Raw genomic sequence first — 27,974 nt, 5'->3', positions numbered from 1 at the left:
TATATATATATAGAGATACATTTTATTTTTTTTTTTACTTCTATGAGTAATTGAGAAAATTTGTGTGTGGCATATTGTAAAGAATTATTGTGACGTTGATCGGTTCCATACTTTGACAGAACAGTGACACCTCTAGATGAATCTGAGAACTAGTATTAGGCTGTGGCAAAAATCAACTTCTTAAAAAAAACTGGCAAAACCCAGTTTGGATAATAACTTTCTTTTCTAGATCTGGGGTTTTGCTCTTCTTCTGCCTTTAAACCTTATTTTCCAAATGTTTATGCAGACTTTTCTTACACTTTTTGCCTGAAGTGTTTTCTTTTTCTTAATTGCTCATTTATAGTCATATTCCTGAGAATGAGTCCAAGTCTTTTTGTTTTTTTTTTTTTTCACCCACAGTGAGGAAAATGGGACTTTTCAGTTCTGCAGTTTGGTGGCAATTCTCAGTTCCATTGGCTTCTATGCTCAAAATACAAATTTCTTAGAACATCACTTGTCTTGAAGATTCATTTCAGTTCAAATATGTGAACATGAATCAAGATTATTGTGCATTAAAGTAAAACACATTAACTATGAAACTCCACTTCTTACCGTTTTTCCCTGAGTCATGATTTTTATTTTGTGCTTTGAAGCATATAACAAATGCTGTTGCAAAACACTCAGTACAATTGCTAATAAACTGTGTAAATGCTACTCAGTTCCAGGGGTAAAAAAAGCCCTAAGGTATTAGGTTCACAGTGATGCTTTCTGCTGGTTCATTAAGGCCTTGCCCAGGTCTTCTTATGGCGTAACAGTCCAGGTATGAGTGCTCTGAAGGCTCCAGGGAAGCTGGGTGGAATGAGCACCATTTCTCTGCTAAGGCGCTCATTAGACTTGTCCCTGCTTAAGCAAGCTTTGTGCATCGTGTGCCTTTGACTTTACTCACAGTTGATGTATGTGATTGTCCTCTGAGTCATGAAGTTTTTCTTGTAAGTAGATAGAAATCTTAATGGATTCTGTGCTTTGTATACTATAGTCTGTTGTCTTGGTTTCTTGGATTCTTTCACTTCTTAGTCTGCAAGTGAAAACTTATCTTAGTGTCAGTGTGTAATGTAAAGCTATTTATGTTTACGTCTGTGTCTCATGTAAACAATATGCAACAGCATCCTTTAAGTGCCTTCTTAGCACAGGACATCAATAAAGATTGGTTGCTAAAACAGGTGCTCTCGGTCTTCTTAATTTTATTATTTTGCTTTATTATTGAGGGCCAGCTGCCACCATGTTGACCGTGTTTGTATTCTCATCATCCCTCCCACACCCCCGAGTATTTCAGTATGTACATGTGTACAGATTATTTGTGACAAACTTCTGGAGGAAACCTCAAGGCTCTAGAATGTTTGTTGATATCCTCAGCATGCCAGAGAGCCTTCTTGGCTGTCCTTAGTCACTGGAGGAGCATCTTCCTCAGCAAGCATTGCTTCGTATATCTTCCTCCCACCCCCTCTGGTGCTGGTTGTTTCTGTTTCAGTTTGAAGTGTCCCTTCTTGTAGATCCTCTATGCTAAAGGCAGACTTGAGGCTAGAGAGTTTCTCAGGATGATTTTGGAACACTGCAGTACAGCATGATGAAGCTTGCTTAGAACTGTGGTAATATAAATATTATACTAAGGTTGGCTATTAAACTATAGAAAGGGATACAGCATTTTTTTTTTTAAAACTATAATTACTTAGGTTATTGTCAAGCTAGAATGAAGTTAGGGGTTTTGCTAGTAACCAAAAAGATGGAAGATAGGAAGTATGAGGAGTGGCACAAAGCCCATGAACACCTGCTTTTCTGTTGTTACAAATTTGTTGGCATGTCCACCTTAATAAATGTGTTGGAAGAAGTGTTGTTTGTGTTGTTTATTGCCAGTGACTCTTTCATTCTTTCAAGATGCCACTGAAGAAGCAGAATTGCAAAAGAATTGTTTTGTGATTCTGAGATAAGTAAGATAAGTGAAGAGTTAAGGAAAAGTTTTATTTCAGCTTGGTAAGAAGATGCATTCCATTTTATCAGTTCATTATCAGCAGCCAGTTCAATCTGTCAGTTTAGTTCTTTATGTGAACTTTTCCAATGGCAACCAGGGAAGATTTTTTTTCCCTTTGTGTATAAATCTCTAAATCTGTCAAAGTCTGCCTTCAGCCTGACTGTTCATCCATATGCTACAGAATGCCAAAAGAATGGGAATGGAACGGGAATGGAGCTATTTCTTACAGACAGAAGTGTTTTACTGTGTTCTGGAATGCTGGATGTAGAAGCTACTTAGCATTTTTTGAAGTTTCTTTGTAGTGTATTATTATTTAGTGCAAAATTTCAGCTGGATGTATGCAAACAAGTTCATATTTATCTTAGCAGGGTAGTGTGATGTCTGAATGGCAATGGCTAATAAAAAAAAAAAGGAGATATGGTTCATATTCTAGCATCTTACAGAACAGTTTCACTAAGCAGTTTAACCTTTTCCGTGAAAAGCAAACAGTCACTGGGGAATCCTATGTAATTTTACATTGTAATATGTTCCTACACATAAACCAACTTTAAATGTGGTTTGGTTTTATCTTTTTTCCAATGTCCTGCAGTGTTTTGCTACTTCATTTTAAAAACAAAGCCAAAATAACCATAACAGCTCTTTGTATAGAAACCAGGTGTCAAGATTCTCAGAAATATCTAGGTGCCTTAATAGTAGTATTTGAACTTATACTGGTGCGGATGTGAACTGTGTAGGATTAGAGCGTCATCTAGTTCTCTAAAATTATTTTGCAGCTATCATATTAGAAATTTAGATGTTTAAATAGTTCTGCTTTTTATGGCCACATACTGTCTGATGAATATCTATTAGGATTTTGGTGTTAACAAAAAAAAACCAAATTGGAGCACCAAAAGAGTAAACCTGAGCACATGTGAAAACTTTCTTCCGTGGTAAACAGAGCTGACCCATTTCTCCTTCCTCCTCAGTCCTTTGAATTTGTTTGCCACACCACAACTTTTATCATCATGTCCTGGAAACTCAGTTATTTCAAGGCATTAGGACAAATCAGTGTTTTGGCTCAAATGAATTCATCCAGCATTTAGTTACCACTAAAACTACTTGCACTTAGTACAAGTAATTACCGTCCACTGATTTGATTATTTTTTCTCTCCTGAATGGAAAACGTAATTTTTACTTTTCTCTTCTGACTTTCTGATAATCAAAGTAACATATGTTGCAATTGCTGGTTTCTTGATGAATTCATAGTAATAATCATGACCCGGTGGGTTTTATTTTTTTGACTTGGTGCAAGAACGTTGTGTTTTGGGTGAGATATTGCCAACATACAGGTAAGGGTTAGGTGTTTTAGAATGTGTTTAGTATATCCAGTGGAGGCAGAATAGAGTTTTAATCCAAGGGTTTTCCATCAGTTATAGGAAAAAAAACACTGGGAGCTAATTTTAACCATACTTTAGTAACAGATTTAGTTTCCAGGAGATTCTTCTGTCTTGTTCTGCCAGTTTCCTTTGTATCACTCTCCTGCCAGTGTTTTAATCTGGATTAGTTTGATCTTGGTTCATAGGCATCTTATATTTGGTGCAAAGCTCTTGGGGCACATTGGTGGCACTGACGAACAAAAGCAGTGCATCTGTCTCCCTAGGAAGTGACAACTAATTTTTTTTTTAAATTAACCTTGGTTCTTTACAGCTTACCTGTTGTCCTCCTGTGTAAGCTTTTTGGGGAGTAAACCAAGGCTGCTAATCCACATGTACTGTGGAGTCATCAAGTATGGTGTCAACTTCTCCACTTCAGTCTGGTAACTTTTTTCTGAGGAGAAATGAGGGCTGCCTCAGATTCCCACGGGGGTATCAAGTAGCAAGAGATTCCATGAATGAACGCATCTTGTACTGCAGAAGTACTTTGGCTTAGCTAAGCCAAGCACTGCACAGAACTGAAAAGTTTTGAAGGCAGTGTCTGGATTTGTTGGTTCCTGACTATACTTTGTCCTTGCAGAATTAGTTTACATCACGTTCATGGGCTCACATGGGGCTGGGCAGCCCTCCCTTATAGAGGTGTAGTGTCTGTGGATATGAGGCTTCAAAACTAGACGGGATCCTTAATGCTCACTTCTCAGGAGAATGTGATTTGACTGCACCAAACTTTGTTTTTCCTTTAGACTGCTTGGCATTATGCTTTTTTCTGTCTCTTCCTGGGGCGCTGTGGCTGTTTATGCCTAAGTGAGATTTTTCTTGGCACAGGCTGACCAAAAAACCTAAGAAGTAGTCTGAAAAAACCTGCTACTTTTGACTCTCTTCCCAGCTTGGAACTGCACTGATTATATGAATGGGGAGAAAATCCTTGGAGCACGTTATCCCAGTCTAGGTGGCTTGCTGGCTACGTTGGGTAAGGGTCTAGAAACCTCTGCTGACACCTCTGATGGTATCAGTAAATCATTTGGGAATATGAAGCAATAAACTATCGGGTTAGTCGGGAGACCCAGACAACTTGAATTTCTCCCAAGTATGCATACTAAGTATGTATATTCTTATCTCTTCAAAGTATATAAAAGGACATTACAAACTGGGATAGCAGATTTGTGATAATTTGTAATAAATTCTCTGTGACTGAAAACCAAGAGCTTTATAGAGCACTGATCCAGGCTTTCTTTTGGTTTAAGGAAAAGGAGCACCCCATGTTCTTTAAACAACCCAAATACAGATACTGCCATTTTAATCGTACGCTGCCCAGTATAGTCTGTATGCCAGTGATGCTCTGACACTTAGGATGTGTCTCTCCCAATGAATATCTTATTCCTGTACAAACCATGTATTTGGTGGGCGGCTGCTTTTTTGAATATGTAATTTTCTGATTATGTTTTATTTTATGGGATTGTGCAAGCTGCTGTCTCTGTTTGAGACCGTCTCCCTCAAGATTCAGTTCATATCTTATGTGCTTGCTGGTTTGTTTTGAGCTTCTCCAAGTATTTGGAGATAACTGGGGAGAATAGTACAAAGCTTGGTAAAACCGTACATAGTGACATGTCGTATGTGGTGACATGTCATGGAAAACAGAGAACTCTATTGTGGTTTTGATTAGTTTTTTTTTAAGTTGCAAGTGACTGTTTCATTCAGTTAAAATGCTTCCAGGGCCTTAGACAACCTCTTGTAGCTGATGTCTTACCATGATACCAGACTCTTACATCTTTACTGAAGAGGATCCTGTTATAATAAGAGATTTGAGTTGTATGTGTTTGCGTTTGCTGTAGGATTTCCAGCCTCCAGCTGTGGGCTGGCAAGGAGGGGGTTATCCTTAATGCGTAAATAACTGTGCACAAAAACATTTGTCATAATCAGATAGAGTGAATATATATATCATGTTTTATTATGATTTTATTTCTTAACTTTTCCTTCAGATAGATGCAACTTATTTCTCTCTAAGCTAGCCATGGTAGCAACAAAACAGCCTGAGGGAAAATAGCAGATTTAGGGGTGAATATCCTGAACTCAGTTCAGTTACTGTGAATACAGAACATTAGCCTTGAGTACAGTTCTGAATTTGGGCCTGATTTTAAAAATAAATGGAGAAAATACATGTTTGAAATCAATTGTAGTGTAAAGTGCTGTTAAGTGTCTCATTTGTCTTATTCCCTCTGAAAGCAATCTGATTTTCTGGGTCCTATCCTCAGCTGCTTTTTGTAAGCTGTTGCTCTCAATTTCAGTACTGTTTTTCAGGAAGTGATTTTAAATAACTTGCCTCTAGCTAAAAATATTTGCCGGAGTATCCCTCCGTATTTTACTTGTCAAGTCCTTTAAAGCATGAATGCCTTGTTTTTTTGATGAGGAGCGATGTGCTTTGTATTGGTAGGGTGAAGAATGTTGGAAAATGGAAGAATGCCATAGAAAGACCTGAATGATCATGTAGGCAGATGCGCCTTGTACATGTGGAGAGAGATGGTTCAGCAAGTGAGGAAGACCAGTCTGCCAAAGCAAATTCACATGTGATGCAGCTGCACATAGTCTAGTTGCATCTGGCTTCTAGCAGCCTGAGAGAGACATTAGGGTGTTCCAGAGAAACAGTGAAAACCTTGCTTTGTATTCTTTCAACTGTTTTGCTATAGTGTTACTGTTAAGCAATAAGTTTTTATGTTAACAATATTCTGTCTCCAGTGTTTTTTGGAAACTGACATGATTAAGTGCATTTGGTAAGGGCAATGTTTTTTTCCAAATTGCAGTCTCGTGTATTGAGTGATGCTTGTGGTGAGGTACGCCGTGACAAGGCTTTATCGTAGCATCATCTGTTGTAAGTCAGAATAAATTCCTCAACATGTGACATGAAATGTATGAGAGTCATGTTGCCTTCTACAGTTCATTGCTGAAGTGTGTAATGGTGCTCTGCTGGAGTCTTGTCCCATCTGTTGCACAGAATAATACATGGGAAGGAATGTTGGACCAGTGTTGGTCCAAAAAGGACCTTTTCTCTTTAAATTCTGATTTTTCTTTTTCAGTTTTTTTCCATGTAGTGTATCTTACTCTAAGTGCTACACAACAAGTTTTATGTAACAGTATGTCCAGAGAGAAATGAAGGGGAAAAGAGAAAGTTCTCCCATTTATTCACTGAGAGTAAGAAGGCTTTGCTGGGTGCCTGCAATACTGTGTTGAGTGCGGGTCCATCTGGGGCAGTAACATGGAGCTGCACATGTGCTACATGAGAATAAATAGCATCCAGGTAGTGGTGGGATGCCAGACCACAGCCTCGCTAGGCTCCTTTGTGGAAATTTGGGGTATATAAGACAGGCTCTTCAGGTACACATCTGCGCTTCGCAAGTGCTAACAGCTTTGTGCTAAGTAACATATATTATTATTAGGAAATCTAGCAATCTCCTGCTTTTTCTAATGAAGTTATTTCCTGGGAAATGAAGATATTTGTGATGGTTCTGGTAATTTAGCAAGTCTCACTTTACAGGTAATGTTGTTTTTCCTTTATGGAATAAAATAATTTGCATAATTTTCTTGAAATTTTCTTTTGCAAAGACAGTTGTATGTATATACAAGCCCTGTTAATGTAATTTTTTAATTTGAATTGCCTTGTTTAGTCTAGGATTTATCTTGTTAGGAGTCCTGCATTCATCGTAGCTTTAGAAGGTAGCTTTGGGATTTGGTGCTCAGAAGTTGCCAGTGAGGAGAAGGGCTGGGTTTACTATAGAAGTTGACGAAGCTTTTCAAAGAGGTGAGGTCTGTGTTGGGCTTAAATCCATCTTTTCTAGTATATCTTTCTTTCCTATTTATTGTCCTTCTCTCCACATTAGTTACGGATTTAGTTTCTGTCCTAGTCTGAGTACTTTTGTGCTTCTTTGTGTCATGTACTTGAGATTTTTATTGCCTTCCTCATCATGGTACTTAAGCATTCGGTGATGTGTTAAACGATGAGTGCTGTATTTCACATGTGGATTTTGTGTAATTTAAATGCAGAAGCTGCCTGTCTCAAACTAGTCTTTCTGAAATGGTCGGCCTTCATCTACCTCCTGAAAGTTAATTTTTGCTGTAATTTTTTGACAGATTATTTTGCTGTATATGAAATTTATCAGTGCACATCCCGTAAATGAGTTGTCATGCTCTAACCAGTCAGTACTTTTACCGTCTTACTGCAATTACACATCACCCCTCGTAAGTCACGTCCTTTCATTTGTCTTGGGTTGTACTGGGACCTGACCAGTCCTTAGACTGTTGTAAGCAGTAACATGAACAATCTAGCAGTAGCTGCTTGGAGAGTGGAAGGATAGTGCCAGCATGATTTACATTGCTATGTTTCCATTTCAAAAGCATAACTGTGTTTTGCCGAATATAAATAATCTTTGATATCTTTCCAAAACACATGCATGTCCCCAAACTTAATGAGTTCCAGGCTATATTCCTTTGCCTGTCATCTCCACTTGATAAATTCTGGACCTCCTTTTCCTCTCAAATAAATAAACTAAAAAGTAAATGAATACAAATTGTTTCTCAGCACATACTGTAATTATGGATGTTAGTCATGATTTTGAATAATGTTTGTGTTCACAGTGCAATTTTGGGATGTGATAACATCATCCTCTGAAGTTAGTGTGTCTTCCAGAACTGAGCCTTTAATTGGATACACTCTATTTTAGCCTAATTTGTAATTAATTTCTATGTATATAATTGATAATTACAAATAATATAGAAATATATCAAGGAAAACAAATAGCAGGTACAAAAAAAAAATCAGAGTTACACTTCATTGACACGTGTATTTGCTTTTTAAAAAATCACTATCTACAATGTTTTCTTTAAAAGGGAATGCTTATTTCACCTGTATGTTGATAAGGGAAAGCAATGTAGCTTTAGAATGTATAAAATATTCAGTACATCAGGAAACTGTTGCCTGGTTTGATAAGTGAAGTGCTTGGAAGAATAACCTAAAGCATTTTACTGTAAGACTTTTCAATTAATGGTGCTGAGCATGTTTGCAAATTGCCACAGAGGTACAAAATATGAGTCTCCTTTAACTATTTCTCCACATTTTCATTGATTGTATATATCGAAAGTGGGGGGTTTATTTTTAATAACGCCTTGAGATTATCGTTGGTAGTCCCTGAAGTTCTGGAGGCATTTGCAGGCTGCAGGCTTGCCTGTTTCATACATGCTGGGTATTGCAAATGAAAGCAGAGCTGTGGATCAGGTGCAACAGGGACTGCAGCTGGAGGGAGCAAAATTGAAAAGGTTACAGGTACTGGAGCTAAGTTCAAATGAAAGGAAGCTTGTCTCTGAGGTAGTAAGAACAAAAAGAGATTTTTTAGTTCAGTAGGTTTGAACAGATGTGTCTCACCTTCAGAAGGAAATTGTACTGCCATTCTCATGGCAAATCTAGAGGGGCCTTTCTGCAGTTCTCATCTTTGAACCTTTGAATGGAACAACCAAGTATTGATGGGGTTGGGGGGAAAAGCTGTCTGGTTCGAGCAAAATCCAGAGTGCGAAAGTACTTCCAATTTATGACCCACACTTTGCAGAACAGTCTTGAGCAGGAAAAAAATGAATAGTGGGAGATGACAACTGCTATTTTTACCTCTTTCAGAACAAATTCCCCTGTTTTAAGCAAGTAGTGTGATGATGTGATTGCAGGCTGGACAGCTGGGTAAGTCAGGCTGGATGCAGCTATTACGGTCTATTTTCAGAGTAGTCTTGAAATGACTTAAGAACTTTGATTTCAGAAATGTCAGAAAACTTTTTTGGCACTTTGATTTTTTTGTAGATTATTTTCTTCAGAGAAAAATCCTCACTGTTTCCCAGCTGAAAAGCAATGAATAGCTTTGTTCCAAACTGCAGATATGCTGAACCTTCTGTCAAATGCAATATTCATCATAAAAGCAATTGAACTTTTTAACCTATTGTGCCATTGAAATTTAAGATATAGCTACTCCTGTCGGTGTTCTTCCCTAAGGTTTTGAAAGCACTGGAATTCTTTGCTCCATTCCATGCAAAAAAAAGTCATGAGTCTGCCTCTGATTTTGGAATAGTCCCTAGTTAGTGTTTGTTTCTGGAGTCTGGGGTGTAGGGTGGTGGTAGAGAAGAAAGTTTGGCTTTGGTGAAAGATAAAGGTTACTTTTGTATATGCTGATAAAGGCCTGTAGTAGATGTCTACATTGTAACTGAAATGAATTGTACATGTATGAGTTAATATTTTTGCATCACTTAAGCATGCTTCCTTGTTCAAAGAACAAATTTCTTTTTTGATGACTCCAATATAGTGTTTTTTGATGCTACTATGAAATATTACAAAGGAAAACTAGCTTGAATCATATTCTTGACAAGGAATTATAAATATTATGATAAGCATTAGTGGTAATGCATTTCCTTGCTTTTAACAGCAGTTCTGCAATTAATGCCTTTGGCTCTTTTGTCATTTAGCATACTAGAGCAAATACTTGGCAACCAGAAGTTTGCAGAATGCATTTGGGGAGAGCCTGAATGTGTATTAATTGCAATGTAAAAGTGATGTTGCTGATCAATAAAGAGTAATAGCCAATAGGCTGTATGTATTATAGCTTTTCTGAAAGCCGTCTTTTGGTAATGCGGGAAAAGAAACATCTCTTCAGTAAATAGCTAGTACCATAATTCTGTTGGTTTTTTTATATTTATTGAAAGAGGCAGTAAACAGGTCTGAGAAACTTGGTGGTGCCAGAAGAAACAATTAATTATTTTAAAATCCTTGTATGAATCACAAATATGTAGTGACTAGAAGAGTTTGTTTGTTTATTTTTCCCTCTCAATAAATGAATATAGAGCTGTCCATCTTAGGAAAATGTAAACCAGAAAGGCATTCATGTTTGTACTTAACTGGTTTGGAGTGAGCGAGACTGGCTGAAGACTAATCAGCTCATCCAGCACACATGGTGATGAGGAGAAATGATCAAATGAAACTGTATGCTGAGCTAGCACAGAAAACAGGAATAGCTATACAAACCCATTTGTTTCCCCGGAGAGATTTTCTGCATGACCAGGAGACCAAGGACAGACCTTGAGGATATTGTCTGAAAAGACCCAGGAAATGCCTAATTAAGCAAAAAGATTCACTTCAGGAAGGGATGGGAGCAAAGGTGCAGGTGAGCCTTCTCCCATGCACTGTCATGCGTTAGTGTACTATATTCCAGCAAATATATGATTTTTGTGTACTTGACTATATTTTTTTCACTGATGGACTGTTTCAAAAGTTTTTAGCATGGTTTAATATCCCATATGATTCTACTGTTGTCCTCCTCTTGGTCTCTCTGGTGCCTGTCTATCCTTTGGCTTCTTGCCCATCTCCTGTTAATTTTCAAAGTCACTATTCATATTCAAACACATTTGGAAAAAGGATACTAATCTCAGTATCAAATCCTTAAATACAGTGAAGTTCCTAGGAGTTCCCTAAAACTTTAGGTAGGTTCCCACATCAAAGGAGTTGGGAGACTTTCTGCAAAGAGAGATGATGTTAAATGCTCTGATGGAAGGACTGTCTTGAGTGCATTCATTATTAGACATAGGTGCTGTGGTGAGCACCGGACAAACATCAACTGAAGTTTAGATTACCTGGAAAACAGAGTATGAAACCCATTTTGGCTGATGATGGCACCGAGAAAGTTACTTGTTCATATGATTTTGCTGAAATAGTAAAAATAAGATCAAGAGATTTACTTACGCAGATGTGTGTTTGAATTTATTGTCAGAAGGCAGAAGCTGGGAAATGTTTCTGTGCTGAGGGCTGTAAGAGTGGTTTCTTTCATCTCTGGGCTTGAACAGATGCGTTTTGGAACAGAGTTCTGATGAAGTCGTATTGTTGCAATGATTGATTGTGCTAGTGATATGATGCCAAGGTAGTTAAATCCTGAACATCTGGGGAGGTGTTCAACCTGAGCTTATTGAAAGCCTCCTACAAGGCAAATGAAGAAATGTATGAACAACTTTACACAGAGGATTGTGCTTTTATTAAAATACAGTATGAGAAGCTCAGACTCACCATAAGCAAGTTTGCTGAGGCAAAGAAAAATAAAGATGAACTTTCAACATGAAAAAATGTAAGGAATGTGTTATGCCTGTTGCCACCTGAGAGAGACTATAGAGTAACTCTTTTATAGACATCAAGCCTGAACTCGATGCTGGGTCAGGTTTCCCCTCTTGTTAGAGTTTTCACTGTGCCCTGATTAACTAGGACACTTATTCCATGATCCAGAAGTAAAATGCTGTATATTGCAGATCGTACAAAACCTGTCAGTACTGAACAGCAAGGCAAAGTTGGCGTTCTACTAGGTCTGCTAAGTATGAGCAAAATACTGGAACAACAGACCTGGGGCGTAGGGGGAAAACCCTATTAAGATATATGCATGCTAAAACAAGATATAGCTGAGGAGAGGCTGGGAAGCAATCCTTCCACTGTACGAAGTGGAGGGTTTGAGCTTTTTGATTTGTTGGGGTGTTTTTTGGTGGTATATTGGATTTTTTAAGGCTAGAAGTCTGATTCTGAAAGGAAAGAAAAGGTATAACAGCTAATAATTAGTAAGACATTAGCATTGAGGGTGTGTCCAAGAAGAGATTGTTGTTCGCCTCAGAGTTTGGGAATTGTTATAAACATTTAGACACATCCATAAAGCATTTTATAATGTAACTATAGCGGGTTAAAGAGTCCTCTAATGCAGAAAGTTGTGAAGTCATGCAGCCTTGTAAGATAGAGGGTTTGGATTATTAGAGGGAAAAATAGTTGGGTACCACTTCCAAGTGCTGCACCATTCCTCTGGGTAAGGGGAGGCTGTAGATTTGGAATTGAACATATACAATCTACAAGCTCAGGGAGCTAAATTCACTATTTTCTCTCTTGGTAGGTAGGAAATCGCTAAAAACACTGCAGAATATATTTTGTTTGAGATGATGTTTAGTGTAACATTTGAGTTTAAATACAGTCTAGACAAATCTGAAGCAAACTGCATAAAAGCATTTAAAGAGTGATTTGTTCATGTCATTATGTATCCTGACAAGCTGAATTTGCTGTTTCTAAGTAAATATTTCTCCTTTAAACTTGATGTTATTGCAGCAGTTGAAAATGAAATGCGATCATCTTAAGGTCAGACTGAGATTAGCAGTAGGAGGAGGCTTTGGTTAAGTGTTTTACAAGTTCAGGCGCTGGGTTGACCTGAGTGGCTGCTGAGTGCCCACCCAGCTGCACGCTCACTCCCCTTCTTAGCAGGCCAGGGGGAAAAAGATAGGGTGAAAAAGCTTGTGGGTCAAGATAAAGACAGGGGGATCACTCACCGGTTACTGTCATGGGCAAAACAGATTCAACTTGGGGAAAATTAATTTCTTGCTAATTAAAAATAGCCTGCCATAGGCCGGAGGAGGAGGAGGTAGCATTGCAAGCTACCCTCTCTTCACTTGGAAGAAGTGACTGCTCCGTTGTTTCTCATGCATGCTTAGCATATTTACTTCCCCACGGCAAAACCCTTTTCTTTTGCAGAAGTCTGTTTTCTTTCCTAGAAATCGAAGCTGCAGATCAGCTGCAGGGCACTCAAATTCAGTAGGGTATATGCCTGAAAGCTTAAATAATGTGTTCAGCATATGCTTATGTACTTCCCCCAGAAAATATGGATTTGAGCGTGTGCTTTTCTAGATTAGTATTACGAACACTTAAAAATACAAACTCTTTACAGTGAGGTAATCCATCACGAGTGAAAACCAGCTGCATGGCAGTCTAAAGGATTTGCTGCTCCAGTCCAGTGTACCCACGGTCGGGTTTTCCTTTTTGGAGGGGTTGGTTTTATTCCATTCTGTAGAGGAAACAAAACACTTAAATGTGTGTGGGGAGAGTGGGCTAATAGTGCGAAAACTCATCCGCCTGATTTTTGTTGTCTGATAAATCATTATCTCACTCATTTTTCTGCCTAAGGTGCTGATAGCATTTTATTGTGTTAACAACCTGTTTGCCTGTCTGTCTTGCTTGTGTAATGATATTCTGTGGATAAACACTGAGCAGCTGGCAAAGCTTTAACCAGGCTGTAGCTTTTCTCACAGTGCTTGTTTTTTACAAATCATCATTGCGAATTGCCAGTCGTTGTATTAATCTTGGAGTCCTTTTTCTTTTTATGCATGTGCAGCACCAGTTTAAGACTTCATTATGATCTACAAAATACAAATATTGAGGGATTTTTTTCCCCCTTTTCCTTAAGAAATAGCACTTCAGGTAGTCAGTAGATTAAAATTAAAAAAATAAAATAAAACCAAACAACAAAGCTCCCAACAACTATGCACTTGATGTAGCAGAGTTCCTCTTGCATTTAATGTGAAGAAATATTTTTGCTACTAAAAATCATGACATTTGCATTTAAATAATAGAAATTTTGTCTCACCTGCCTAAAAGAAAATGGTTGTTTCCTATTGTCATTAATTAGCTTTTGGAAATGGAAGAAAAATTCAAAAGACCTGTCTAAAGAAAGGACATGAGTACATTTGCTTATGTGGGAAATGAAAAATGAACTATTGTAACAACTTGCTGGTATTCTTTTCTGAAGAAATACCTTAAATCTTTGAAACTTGTCATCTGCCAGATAAGCCTACCAGTGCAAATGTGACTACTGCAGTCAGTTTTCAATTGGTTAAGCTCCTGTTACTTTGAGTACATTATTTTTCACGCTGACAATGAATAGACTTGGAACTTTTAACCTAAATCCTTTTACTTCTGAACAAAACTCTTCTTCCTTCTGATAGTTATGTGAGTCTTAGTTAAGTTTAAATGGCTTAACATGCAGCATCAGTTGTAAGCTTTAAAAATGCTATCTTGCCTTGCCACTGGCTATATTTAAAATGCTTGGAATCTGATTCTGCCTTGTGGTGCACAGAACACGATGTCATTTCATACATGAGTCGTTTTCCAAAATGTTAGGTGTTTTTTTCTCTGTGCTGCTGAGTAGGAGCAATTTCTTAACCTCTAGCTTTTACCAATTCCCTCCTCGAAGGGAATGTGCTTTCATTTTTGAAGTCCCTTTTCTGATTTCTGTGCTACGCAGTAATTGTTTGTATTTGGCACTGTCTGGTAATGCCAGCATTTATTTCAGCGAATGAGAAGTTTGAGATTGTCACATGTCCAGACAAGGAGGAACAATGTGCTCCTTTCCTTTCCCTGAAAATACAACAGACAACAGAATTAGACAGAGAACAACTGGGCCCTCAGTAACAGGGACATTTATACCACATTTGCCCTTACCAAAGGGGGAAACGAGGAAGCTGTATAAATGAAAAACAGTTCCAATGATGTGAATGCCATGGCATTTCTCTGAAACCCTTCGCTTTGGCCATTTGAGTTGTAGCATCAGTTGTATCAAAACAGAAATTGTTGAACAGGCAGCTGATGTTTGTGAAGTTTCGTGGTGAGGTAAAGAGTAGTGTCATGGGGCACTTGCAGCAATGGAAACTATCGCACATAGACTGTCACCCAATATTGTCTGAGGTTTGTTTGTGGATACGGTTTTTGCAAAGTGCAATAAAGTACATGTACTTGTGTAAAAATACACTGTTTACTTTGTTCTCTTGTAAAAAAGCAATCTGAATTTACCATTAGCAAAATGCATATAATTAATGCTTTTCTGTAGTTTCTTTCCATAAAGATCAAGTCAGGGTTCTGAGTATGTGGGAGAGATGTAAATGCTTAGTGCTGGAAAAGTGCCAATGAACGTAGGAGGTCTGGAGCCTTTCATCTTGGGTCCAGGTATCTTATTTTAAGCAAGGCTGGGGGTTAGCTGTTGTTCTGAAGCCCTTAGATCAGAAGCTCGATGAAAAATATTATTTTCAAGAGGATAATTGACAGGTATCGGAAGATAATTATATCACTAGCTGGGATCTTGCTGATCTGTATGGTTCCCTTGATTCAGTCTATTCTTTGGCTCATTTGGGATGATGATATCTTCTATCTCTTTTTGTGGTAGTGGTGGGGCTCCATTCCTGTTGCGATGTCAGTAGAGGAAAAGGCCTGAACAACATCATTACCTCCTACAAATGAACATGGAAACCTGGGGGAAATGTTCCCTTTAGTGCTCAAGTTATGGGCTGGTGTTACGTATGTTTAGAAGATGACACATACTTTGTATGTGAGTTGGATAAGAAGCAGTACTGGTACTTTAGAGCTGTCCTTAAAAATCACACAAGACACTTGCGATTTTGTTTCAAAAAGAGGAAAAAGGAAGAACCCTTACTTTTCGAAATGGGATTTTCAAGGTGATTCTTAAATTCCAGAATTACTGAATGTGTTGAGCTGGACCTATCAGCGTCTTGGCTTCTTGTTGCAGTATCAGTTTTCATTCTAGCTATCGGCTTCTGTCCTTGATAAGTCTGTGCTAGAATGCCTTCATTTCCCAGTTAGCTGACACTTTTTTTTTTTAGTGACAGCTTCTGGTTCTGATAGACCAGCTTGTTTACAAGATATGAGAATAGCATCTTTCCATCTGGTAACATGCAATAAGTAATCTTATAGACCTATTATTTGTCTAATAACCTGTAGCTAGCAGGTGTCTCTAAGATGTTTTCCTTCTAGCATTCTCTTGTAGTGCATTATAAATCACGATTGAAAAATCAAATCAGAATTCACCATGCAACAAGCTCAACTAACATAATCTTTGTGACTACTCATTGGTAGGACTAAATAGGCAAAAAACAAGACTAACCAGTTCAATAGTTAATAAAACTTTTCACGTGGACTGTTTTGTACTGACCTGGTGGATGGCAAGCAGTCATTTTCTGATTTTGATCGCTGATCTAATCAGTATGGTACTTATTAAAACTAAAAAATCATTACAAGAAATAATCAGTGTGTGATCTTTAATAAAAAAGACGAATGATGCAGTTTAACTTGATGATCTTAAAGGTCTTTTCCAACCAAATGATTCTAGTATGTGAGTCTATGCAGTATTACATGATATGGCTAAATATTTTTGGTTTTTAAAGAAGAGATAATAGATGGTGTGCTGATTCCTGGTTTTGTACTGACTGGAGTGATAGTCAATGTACATCATATAAATTGGGATAATAAGTGATGACCCACATATGAAGTGATGATTTCCAGTCTGTGGGTGATGTGCTTCAGTGGAATGGTAAATTATGTTGGCAGTATAGCTGGATAACCTGGACCATTTTGTGGACTGAATCCTAGATGTGAAGTATTAAGAAGTGTTAGACAGAAGGAATCCAGCACCGACTTACAGAATGAGACTCCTACCTGGATAGCTCACGTGCCAGGAGGGCCCTGGGATGATAACAGACTTAGCACAATAACTCTACTGCACACAAAAAATTTCCCCACCATACACTCCCCCAAAAACCCAACCAACCAAAAGTCCTACCCCAAATCCCAGAATCCTCTGTGTAACTTACAGTCAAACTATGGTTAAAGGGGTTACTGCATTCTGCAGATATAGAGATAGGCAAGTAGAAGTAAAAAAAGCACTCAGTGCTTTAGTGGAAACAGGCAAAATGAGCAGTATCTGGAAGATGAAGTCCAGCAAATAAAACCAAGGGATTAGGTGCTTTAATTTGGTAAATGTGATTAATTCCTGAAACAAACTACCAGGGTAAGTGGTAGGTTCTTGGTTAGGTGCTTTCAAATTAAGTCTTTCTATTCATTTGAGCAGCTGAGCATAGGAATTACTAATTCTTATTCTGCCAAAGAATAAGTAATTTGGATGGAATTATTTGAACCATATTTTGTGTAAACCGAAAGCAAAAGCTGGCATTGAACATGATACTATTTTCTGTTAGCAGTTGGAAAAATTGAATTTAGAAAATTGTGGTTATTTGTCTTGAACAGCTCCTTGCTAAGAGATTTAGTTTCATACAGCTTTGGCTTGCCAGGGACCATTATGGTAGACACAGTTAATCAAAGATCACACTACTAATCCACACCAAAAATAACACAGTCAAGAGAACTTGATTAAAACTTTTGTTCCTCCAATTTAAAAGATCACCCATTTGGGAGCTCAATGTCTCAGCCTTACTCGTTTTGCTTGAGACCAGCCTTAATAAATTGCCTTATTTTGCTTCTGCAGTGGAATTTAGATGCTTATAAATCAGTAGTCATGCTTTGTCACAATTCCAGACATGAACTCTTGCATCTTTGGTTAACAACTTTGTCTGGAAAGTTTTAATGGATGCAGATAAATGCTGAAGGAAAATGCAAAAATCTGAAATAATAAAAATAACTGAGTAGAGGAAATGCTGAAAAAAATACTTTACTAAGCCTTACTTTATCAATACAGAAATTTAGAACTAAACGAAATTAAATTTAGTAGTAGTTCAGTTATAGACTTTTCCTCTTATTATTCTCCCTTTCTGAATGTTGTTTGTTTCCCTGATCATATACTGCAAGCTTTATCCTTCTCCCTGGGCACCTTTGTATCAAGGCTATAGTAAAGACATTATTCGTGATTGTAAATTTTTGATGTTACTTTAAGCCTTAAATTCACTATGTTCATGCACAAGTAAGGCATGTAGGAACAGGAGTCAGTGCCTCTGTTTTCAGGAAGGGCTGTTGTCTCATTAATTGATGCCAGAGAAGCAATCCAGCACGTAACGCTAGGGCAGTCTATAACATCACTTATAAGACTAAATCTTTTTCCTCAAGTCTTACGGCAATGAAATACTGCAGCAGTTAATGCCTTGATCCTGTCAAGTGTGGAGGATGTATACCGTTCTTTTCAAAAGGTGTTAATACTCTGTTGTTCCTTTTCAAGGACTAAACAGCTGTGCAGGTTTTATTCCTGTTGTACTGTGAATGCCTGAAAGGATTTTTCTGCAGGATATGTATCCCGTTGAGAGCAAAACAGGGAATTTAACAATATGTTGTAATACCTTCTGTTGATTTTTTTTTCTTTAAGTGTGAAGCAAAAAATAACAACTTTTTTCAAGTATTGCTGATGAGCATTTATTGTGCTCTCACTGCTTCCGAACCTGTGTTGCTATTGGCAGAGGTTTGCTATTAATCTTTTTGTGTGATCACAAGCAACTTGTGTCTCCTGACACGGTGCTGCAGGACTGGGTCTACGTGAAGCATGAGATTCAGCTCTCTCATATGCCTTTATCATCTCTATTAGTGCTTTAAACCTATGCTTTGCTAATGGCAGCACTTCTGATACCACTACATCCATATGCCCACTCCTTTAGAACTTTGGTATTTTATCCTTTTACAGTAGTGGAAATGTTTTATATTTCAGATAGATAATGCTACGGTTTGCAATGTATACTTCCTCATTATATTTTCAGTGATTTTGTCTTTTGCCATTTGTGGCATCTGGTGATGTTATCTTTTAAAGTGATGTTGTCATCTGTTTCACTACTGACTAATTTCTTCATGGTATTACACTTGCTTCTGCTGGTACATGTTTTGCTCTTAAGTACTGATCTTGTACATCTTCATTGGTTGTCATTTAAAGTATGATGCTTCTTTGTAATTTCAATACTTTTGATTTTTTTTTTTTGCCTTATAATAACAATATTTTCTTTTAACATAACATTTTTATTTACCTGGAAGTTCTTCCCTACGTTAATTTTTTTCCCAGTGTCTCTAATTTGCCACCATGCAACTTGGTCTTTATTTTTACTGGTTGTATGCATAACCTGGCCCTTCTAAAAATATTTTTGCTTTTCATTCTTCAGTGCATTAAGAATCAATATCAGATACTTTGCAGCTGTTTGTTTCCTGTAGTATCAGGTGTTTCTTTCATCTAAGTCTAATTCCCAGTCTAGGGTTAGTATAGTCTTAGTGTTACTTACACTGTGATTAAACCCGATTTCATTTTATACACATCTGCCACAAATCTTGTGTATGTTCTACTGACTACTTCTTTGGAATAAGATGCGATTGTGCTTATCTGAGCCCATGAAACTTTCATTAAGTTGCTGGCACCTACAAAAAGCTACTCCCTCCCTCCCTCCCACTTGTATCTCCACTCTCTTTTAACAACCAAAATTCTTACTTCCTCCCCTACCCACATTGATTTCTGTTATTTTTCCAATATTTTGATAAAACTTCTCATAGAACCATAGAATAGTTTGGGTTGGGAGAGACCTTAAAGGTCATCCAGTTCCAACCCCCTGCCATGAGCAGGGACATCTCCCACCAGATCAGGCTGCCCACTGCCCCATGCAACCTGGCCTTGAACACCTCCAGGGAAGGGGCACCCACAGCCTCCCTGGGCAACCTGGGCCAGTGCCTCACCGCCCTAATGGTGAAGAAATTCTTCCTTACGTCAAGCCTAAATCTGCCCCTCTCCCATTTATACCCATTGGCCCTAGTCTTATCACAACAAACCTTTGTGAACAGTCCCTCTCCAGCTTTCCTGTAGCCCCTTCAGGTAGTGGAAGGTCACTATAAGGTCACCTCGGAGCCCTCTCTTTTTCAGGCTGAACAACCCCAACTCTCTCAGCCTGTCCTCATATGGGAGGTGCTCCAGCCCTCTGATCATCTTTGTAGCCTCCTCTGGACCTGTTCCAACGTATGGGATCATAAGGATCAGAATTTCCAATTGTTCATATTAAAGAAAATAGAAACGCTTTATGGGGGAAACTTTTATTATTACTATTTCTCGGGACTTTTTGATGATGCATTCCTTTATTCTTCTATTCTATTATAATTGCTGTTTTGTTTCAACGTGGCCAAAAGTCCATTGTGATAATTCTGTTTCCCTCTTGGAAGACTTGCGGAGGAGTTTTCTCTCCTTTAATGCTTTGTTTAATCATGTTGTTTGCTTTGCGAAGTCTTTACATCTCTTTGGCCCTGGTGATCTATCTCGTATATTTAGTACTTACACCCTTCTGTGACTTGATTTTTGTGATCTTCAAAGTGATGATTCTGACCAGCTAGCACTGTTCCTCGTGCTGCTGGGGTTCCCGCAGTGCCTGATAGGTTATCACATTGCTTGGTGGATTTGGGAGGAAGTTGTTTCTTTAACTTGGAAAGCAACTTTGTCTTGTTTTACCTAGAACTGGAGTGTACTTTTATTTATTAAACAAGACCTGTGATTCAGTTACGTACTCCTCTAGATAATTATGCCACAAGGAGTGAGAAGGCTGGGATGGTTTTGGAGATAACAGTAGCTGAATAATCCCCCAAGTTTGTTACATGAGGGTTTTTTTCTTCATCCTAGAAGAAATTTGTAAGTGCGCGTAAGTGTCTCAAGACCATTCTTTCTGTGGCAGCACACTACTTATCTAGCTTAAATGTAAAAAAAAAAACAAAAAAACAAACAAAGCACGATAGTGCAATAAATATAAATAGATGAAGTTCTTTTTTTTTTTATTTTCAAAAATAATTTAGTATTATGTATATATCTCTGTCTTCAATGCAGAGAACAGACCCGCAGCTTCTTGCTCAGTTCTACTATGCTGATGAGGAACTGAATCAAGTAGCAGCTGAACTGGACAGTTTAGATGGACGAAAAGACCCACAGAGATGTACGCTGCTGGTCAACCAATTTCGCTCTTGTCAGGTAATCAAACTGCATTTTTCTGATTTCGTTGATGGTTTTGTGTACATTGAATATATTACATTGTTACTTCTTGCATTAATGACTTTTTATTGTTAAATCCCTTTAAAATGAGTCATTTGTAGGTACATGCCTTTTCTTAGTGTAAAGGGTATGCTTTTGAAAACACTATTTGTACATTAAATCTATTACATCTCATTTATGACTGTGTTGATGCTTTCTCTTAAACAAGAATATATATTAAATTATATTTTCTTTATGTAAAATAAGCATCCAGAGCTTACTAGAGCATGAAAAATATTTCAAAATTTAAGGCAGTATAAAGTAGCTGTGCCTTTTGTAGATACTCAGCTTTCAAACATTCTGAGTCTGATAGATTTGCATTAGTAAGTGAACTGTGTGACGACAGCTGGTAGCTTTGCTGATTTTTGGAAAGAATATTATCTTCTTCATGTGAATAGTCTTGAAGATGAGAGGAACTACTAAGGAACTAAGCAAAAGAGGGGTTTTATCTATAAATTATTTCAAAAGTATGAATCTGTCTCTAAGTTCCTGTTGTATAACTTAATTTAAAAAAAAAAAAAAATGTTCCTGAGAGTTATTTAGTGAAACTATGGTTCTACTTCACGCAAAACTTGAAAGGAATCAGACACTGCAAAGACCAATTCAGTCAAGTCTAGCTCTATAACTTGGATGGGTTTGTGATTTGATTTATGAAGAAAAGCAATTCAGAAATAGGAAAACAATTGAGAAAGTATAACTTTCCCTGTCATGCTGTGTGTCATTATACACCAAGTTTTTCAATAATAAAATTCATATTTTTAGAGGTAGAAACTACTTTTGTGATACAGTTCGTACTTGCACAAATGCTTTGGTACTTTTTCTTCTATTCACATACAAGGAAAAACCTTGAAAACCAAAGGGGGCTCAAGTCCAGAATACACTATGCTCAGCTGGAGGAGGATTTCTGTATGAAAAGTAAACGCTGTCAAGTCAGGAGAATTAAGTGGAAATACTGTAATAATAAAGATTCATTTACATCTCCACCAAGTTAAAAATGGCAGTCAAGTGTGAAGAATGTATTTTGATTCACCCCTTGCTAGAATTTCCTACTGGTACTAATAGTAAAATGTACCTCATTATATGGAAACATTTTACCACTAATGAAATTAAGATGAATTTGAAGAACAGTGCTCTGATCATCGTAGCAAATGTTCACATTAAATTGGCTGAGTCTGCTGAACAGAAAAAATCAGCTACTATGTGCTTACTTGCAAGAAAACTATATTTTAAAACTGTGTGTTTTTTTAAAGAGCATTTATGAAGAAAGACTTGGCAGTCAATGTATTGTTATGACCAAAACAATACTTTGAATATCTTCAGTTTCCTACTGTATTGTCACTAGGGAAAAACGTGGAGTTTAAGGGTTTACCAAACTGGATACTGAGTTTAGTCAACGCCAAAATTCAGCTATTTGGACAGAAAAAAATAAGGCTAAGAGTTAACCTGAAAGGTCATTGACTTCAGTCTTCTGTGTGATGGATCAGCTATTCACAAATATGTATCCAACTTATTCTTCTAAACCTCCAGTAATGGACATTATACAGACTTCTAGGCAAATTCTTTCCAAACTGTATTTTATAGGAAAGGTTTTCTGATAATAATGATGGGCAATATCATGGTGCAAGACAATCTTGTTTGTCATTTTATCCCTGGAGGTGACAATTTATTCCCTGTTTCTCTGCAGGTGTACAGGCTTTCTGATTTGTTTCTTATAGTATAGGCAGACCCAAGGATCTGTTCAAGAAGTAGCTTCTCTGAATATTTCACCTATAGGAAAGCAAGAAATGGTCAGTTTGCTTGGGTTGTTATACCGTGACTCACCACCTTGTGACTCTTAATACCTTCTGATGCCTGGAAATTTCTTCGTTACATTTGTCAAACAGATTGCTGTTACAAAACAATCTGTTGCTAGAGCTGACAGAAAAGGGGATGGTTTTATTTTTTCATGTAGCTATTTTTGTAATTACTAATTTTCAAATAGAATGGGTCAGGTCATCGTTAAATGCCATGTCAGAAATAGCTCTGCTAATTAGGATTTACGGTTTTTTGTAGTGCTTTGTGTAAAAGCAGTGGTTTTGGTTTTTCCTTTTAAGAATTTTCCATGTAAATGCCAATAAAGAGAAGGAGTAGTATTTTAGTACAGCTTCAGAACGTCGCTATTTTGTGATCAAATTATTGCATGTTAAGAAGGGAAAACAGTTTTAGCCTACAGTACAGTGGAGGTTGAGGGAGATGGAGAACCAACACCCAGCCATGGGGTTGCAGTCGCTGTGAGGGAAGGGTGTGCGTGTGTAGGCAGGAGAGCAGCTAAGTTGCGCAATACCTCTGTTACGGCTTTAACACCACACAATTCTGAAACCGAATTTTTTTTTTTTTAAGAAATATGCTCTTTCTGACTTTTCAAGCAATGGTTTTGAAAAGGAACTTGTGACCACAGAATGTAGTTAACCAGACTCCCAATCTTTGCATAATATTTTGTTCCATTTTGTCCTTGATTTTCCTTGCATTATTAATGTTTCCAGATTGTTCCCAATTTTTCTCTCCATAAAGGTTAGAGGCATGGTCATTCTGTCAGATTTTCGTGTTTTCTAGGGACAAAGATTTCTAAAATCTCTTGACCTTTTGTCTGTCTCTCTTGCCTTTTTGTCTGGTTTCAAAATTAATTATTTGTTCCTGAGTTGCTTATTTTCAGATGATTTACTGATAGTGTTTGCTTGACTAACAGGTGGTGGTTCGAAGTTTTATGTTGTTATATTAACTAGAGGAGGGAAATATTTTGAAATTAGTGTGATTTTTCTCAAAGGCCAACAAGTCTTATAAATAGTGATTCTCTCTAATAAGAGGTTATGTCCTGTTGGATCTTAACTATAAATGCAGAGCTAAGTTTTATATCTTTGTCTGTTTTCAACTTTTTTTACTCTCGTAAAAAGAGCTCCAAGTTCATTCTAGTGTGTGAACAGATTCAGGTGACACAAAAGGACTTGAAGTGAAAAACACTTCAAAAGATTGAAGGTGTTGTGCGTTGTGGTGTTCCTCTGAATATGCAGAGAACTTGAGTCTTCAAGAACTGCAACTCTGAATGTTGCCTTATACTGTTTTACGTTAGTACTATTTCAATTACACTTCTTACAGTCAAATAACTTTTCAAAAGCAATAAGTTTTCAAACTGATGCTCTTATATCTTCGATTTCAAATGCTTCGAGTTGACTGTATAGTGTGATGCTGAGGAGGATGTATATGGAGTAGGAATCATGGTAATGGTGTTCAAAACTTCACTTTTCATTTTCACAGTAATGTGATAGAACAGTTCTTTCCAGTTTTAGTAGCCTATTAGAAAAGTTACATCCCTCGTTTTGCTCTGGTGTTTGCATGTCAATAGTAGAATATTATAAAAACATGTCTATTAATACAGTATCTTGCATTTATTGTGTGGTTAATACCTGTCTTACAGAATAAACCACTTCTTCCTCTGGTGAAATTAACAATAACTTAAGTGTGCAGAGGTGAATAATGAAAAGCTATGTAACTTTTTCTTAAATGAAGAAAAGAGTAGGTAACGGTCATACTTTGGTTTGCTGGACTTGATTGGTAATAGAAGGAAAGTACTTAATTAACGTTTGCATGTATTAATCTTGAGTAATATACAGTGCTAGTCTGTCTGAGATTTTTTCCCCGTAACATAAAAAAATCACTGAAATAGTTTTACACTACAGTTATAATATGGTGTCCTTTTTTTGTGTTGCTCCAAACATCACACGGTATTGAATTTCATAAGAAGTAATGGTATTTTGTGTATTTTTTTAATTGAACAGTCATGCATTTGCAATCATTCTCTGAATTCACTTGCCTTGATCATTGCTATTTCCACACTGATTAATATCTTAAGTTGATAAACTGGTTTAAAACCATTTCTTAGCCATTTAAATGGAATTGGGTGTTATTGGTGGAATTGGGAATTAATGTTACATATTACAGATCTTTATTGGTGGTGTTTAAGAGTAAAGAGTAGAAAGAACTTCCTTTGTTTCTAACCCAGAGATTTTGTTAGGACTTTATTGCTAAACACTGAACAAACCTATTTTTAAGTACATTATATTGTGAGTGTTTTCAGGACTATAGTACCTACTCGCTGTTCCAGTATACTGAGAATTATTTCTCTGCAAACAGTAGCAAAGTCTCAGAATAGCATATGAATCAGTTCCCAGCATGGTTTTATCAGAATTGTTCCTCGAACTGCAGATTGTGTCTCAGCAATGTGTAATTTGAACTGCTAAAGTACACTCAGAAGGAATTTGCCCCTGTCAAGGCACTGACCTGAATCAAACCACAAACTTGCCTGGCTTCGTTTTGCCTTGCGCTGTACCGCAGAAGAGTAAAATGGGGAATTTATAATAATGTGAAACATGAGTGTTTCTGGCACACTGGTAGGAGTGATTGACACTGTGTTGACTGGTAGCATATTATACTGGCTCTTCACTCTTTTGCTGCTCTTTGCCTGCTTGGAAAGCACCTCTTGAATTACTGCAATTGGCAGTCCAGCATTTTCAAGCCGGCTATTAGCAGTTTCAGTTTGCTATAACGTTAGGCTTTAAAATGCAGCCTTTAGCAGGCTGATTCATGCATAGGTCACTCCTCCTTATAAGTGGGTGAGCAGCAGATGCTTATGAATCTGAACCTCTCTCACAGTATAAGGTGATGTTGCTGAGGAATCAGATTCCTTAGAAAAAACTGGAGCATATTTCAGTGTTGTGTTGTTATCACTTGTCTGTCTCAGTTTCTGTAGCAATATAAAATACATGGTGAACGTTATAAAAAAAAAAAAAAGAAATGCTGTGTTTTACCCAGACTTCTCTCCATATTTCTTCCAGCTTAGTTTAGCAACTGAAAGTGTCAGTATAAGATGAATTAAGGTTCACATGTGAAAGAAAACAAAGCTTTCCCCCTATTTTAAAGGTGTTACAGAGTGGTTTGAATCTACAGGCTGAAAGGGCTTCCTCCGGATTGTGGAAAAATGGGCTGTGGGAAGCAGTAAGTAAAAAGACCGTAAGAAGGTAAAATGCGGCTGGGAGCCTAACTGGGGAATCTCCTTTGTCAGAGCAGGAAACTAAAATAATAGAATCATAGAATGGTTTGAGTTGGAAGGGACCTTAAAGATCATCCAGTTCCAACCCCCTTGCCAGGAAGGGACAGTTCCCAAGTGGATCAGTTTGTTCAGAGCCCCATCCAACCTGGTTTTGAACACCTCCAGCGATGAGGCATCCATGATTTGTCTGGGCAGCCTATTCCAGTGTCCCACACCCTCGCCGTGAAGAATTTCTTCCTGATATCTCATCTAAATCACCACTATTTCAGCTTAAAACCTTTTCCCTCATCCTGTCACTGTACTCTTATAAAGAGACCCTCCCCGCCTTTACTGTAAGCCCCCTTTAAGTAATGAAAGGCAGCGATAAGGTCTCCCTGGGTCCTCCTCTTCTCCAGGCTGAACAATCTCAACTCTCTAAAGCCTTTCCTCACAGAAGAGGTGTTCCACCCCTCTGATCATTTTCATGGCTGAGGACTCAGGGCTGAATGTAGTACTCCAGGTGGGATATCATGAGAGTGGAGTAGAGGGGGAGAATCGCCTCTCTCGACCTGGAGGTCACATTTTTCCTGATGCAGCCCAGGAGACAGTTGGGTTTCTGGGCTGCAAGTGCCCATTGCTGGCTCATGTCCAGCTTTTCATCCACCAGTACCCCTAAATCCTTCTCAGCAGGGTTATTCTCAATCCCTTCTTCCACCAGCCTGTATCAATACTGGGGTTTGGCCCAACCCGGGTGAAGGATCTTCCACTTGGTCTTGTTCAATCGAAGTCAAAATTTTACTTTAAAAATATATATACACACTTTTCATCTTTGAAATACAGATTTTGTGTATCTTAGAGGCTTAAAAACATGTGCTTTCTGAGACAGGAGATGGATGGATAAGACAAGTCTAAAAGTGAGGGAAGCTCTTAATCTGATACTCTTTAGTTTCTCATTGAAATAGTGATGATGTTTGATAATGGATGATTATTATTACAATAATGGGTAAGTGATACTTAGGAGGTAGTTACTGATACAGGGAAACCAGCCCAGTTGCCTTTCACCTCAGCTTGTCATGTTTTTTTCTTTAATAATAATTTAAAAAAAAACATGACACCACTGCACACAATGTTGAAGTTGTTGCAGGGTTTGCAAAATGCCAAATAAAATGTCCTGAGTGGAGGAGAACCATGATTGAGCTGCAGTGAACTGTTATAGAGCATGCGTGGATTTCTTTTTAGTGGAAAACGGAAAAAATATGTAGAGTGTGACTTTTATTCTTATATATATTTAAAAGTAAATTAAAATCGGTATACCATGGAATGACAACATAGGTGGCAATCAATAATGTAAAAGGGTGAAACTGAAGCTAGACTGACAAATTACTAAATAATGAAAAGGGAACTTATCTTTGTATGCAAAATACAATTAATTTTTTATCAGTGAAAACAGGGATGTGATCATATTAAATAGTGCATGCTGTGGATGCCACAGGTGGTTACTGAAGGGACTGTGATGTGAGATTATACTGCACCATCTGCTCACAACAACCACATTCATTGCATGCAAACTCTTGTGGAAAATCAGTCTTTGGTGAAAGATGAGGTAGTCAACAATTTAAAATGTGAGGGCGTAAAGAAAGGAGCAAGATTAATTTTTTTTATCAGTACTTCAATTAGAACTGTATTAATTTTTATTGGTCTAGATGTCACCAGTTTTGTTGAAATTAAAAAAATACGGTATATTATTCTTTGTGAAAGAGATCCCAGCTATAGAAGACAATTCTAAGGATATGAAGTTTTCTAACATGCTGCTTAAAAAGATAAGATGGTGTTTCATTTCTTAATGCATGATTATTTGC

General features: G+C 37.6%; 1 protein-coding gene across 6 annotated transcripts in view; it reads left to right on the top strand.

Annotated features, from left to right (window-relative positions):
* Window positions 1-27,974, top strand: part of ZFYVE28 (zinc finger FYVE-type containing 28) — a 154,711-nt gene that overhangs the window by 53,575 nt on the left and 73,162 nt on the right. For 5 of the 6 annotated variants that reach the window (XM_054066094.1, XM_054066093.1, XM_054066092.1 and 2 more), the window contains exon 2: window positions 20,853-20,993. The exons of the other annotated variant lie outside the window; for it this stretch is intronic. In XM_054066094.1, the coding sequence (XP_053922069.1) occupies window positions 20,853-20,993 (141 nt within the window). The remainder of the gene's footprint in view (window positions 1-20,852; window positions 20,994-27,974) is intronic. 6 annotated transcript variants of the gene reach the window in all.

The sequence above is a fragment of the Cuculus canorus genome, chromosome 4 (genome assembly GCF_017976375.1).
Source record: "Cuculus canorus isolate bCucCan1 chromosome 4, bCucCan1.pri, whole genome shotgun sequence".
NCBI classification, from domain to species: Eukaryota; Metazoa; Chordata; class Aves; order Cuculiformes; family Cuculidae; genus Cuculus; species Cuculus canorus.
This window is presented reverse-complemented; position numbering and strand designations above follow the sequence as displayed.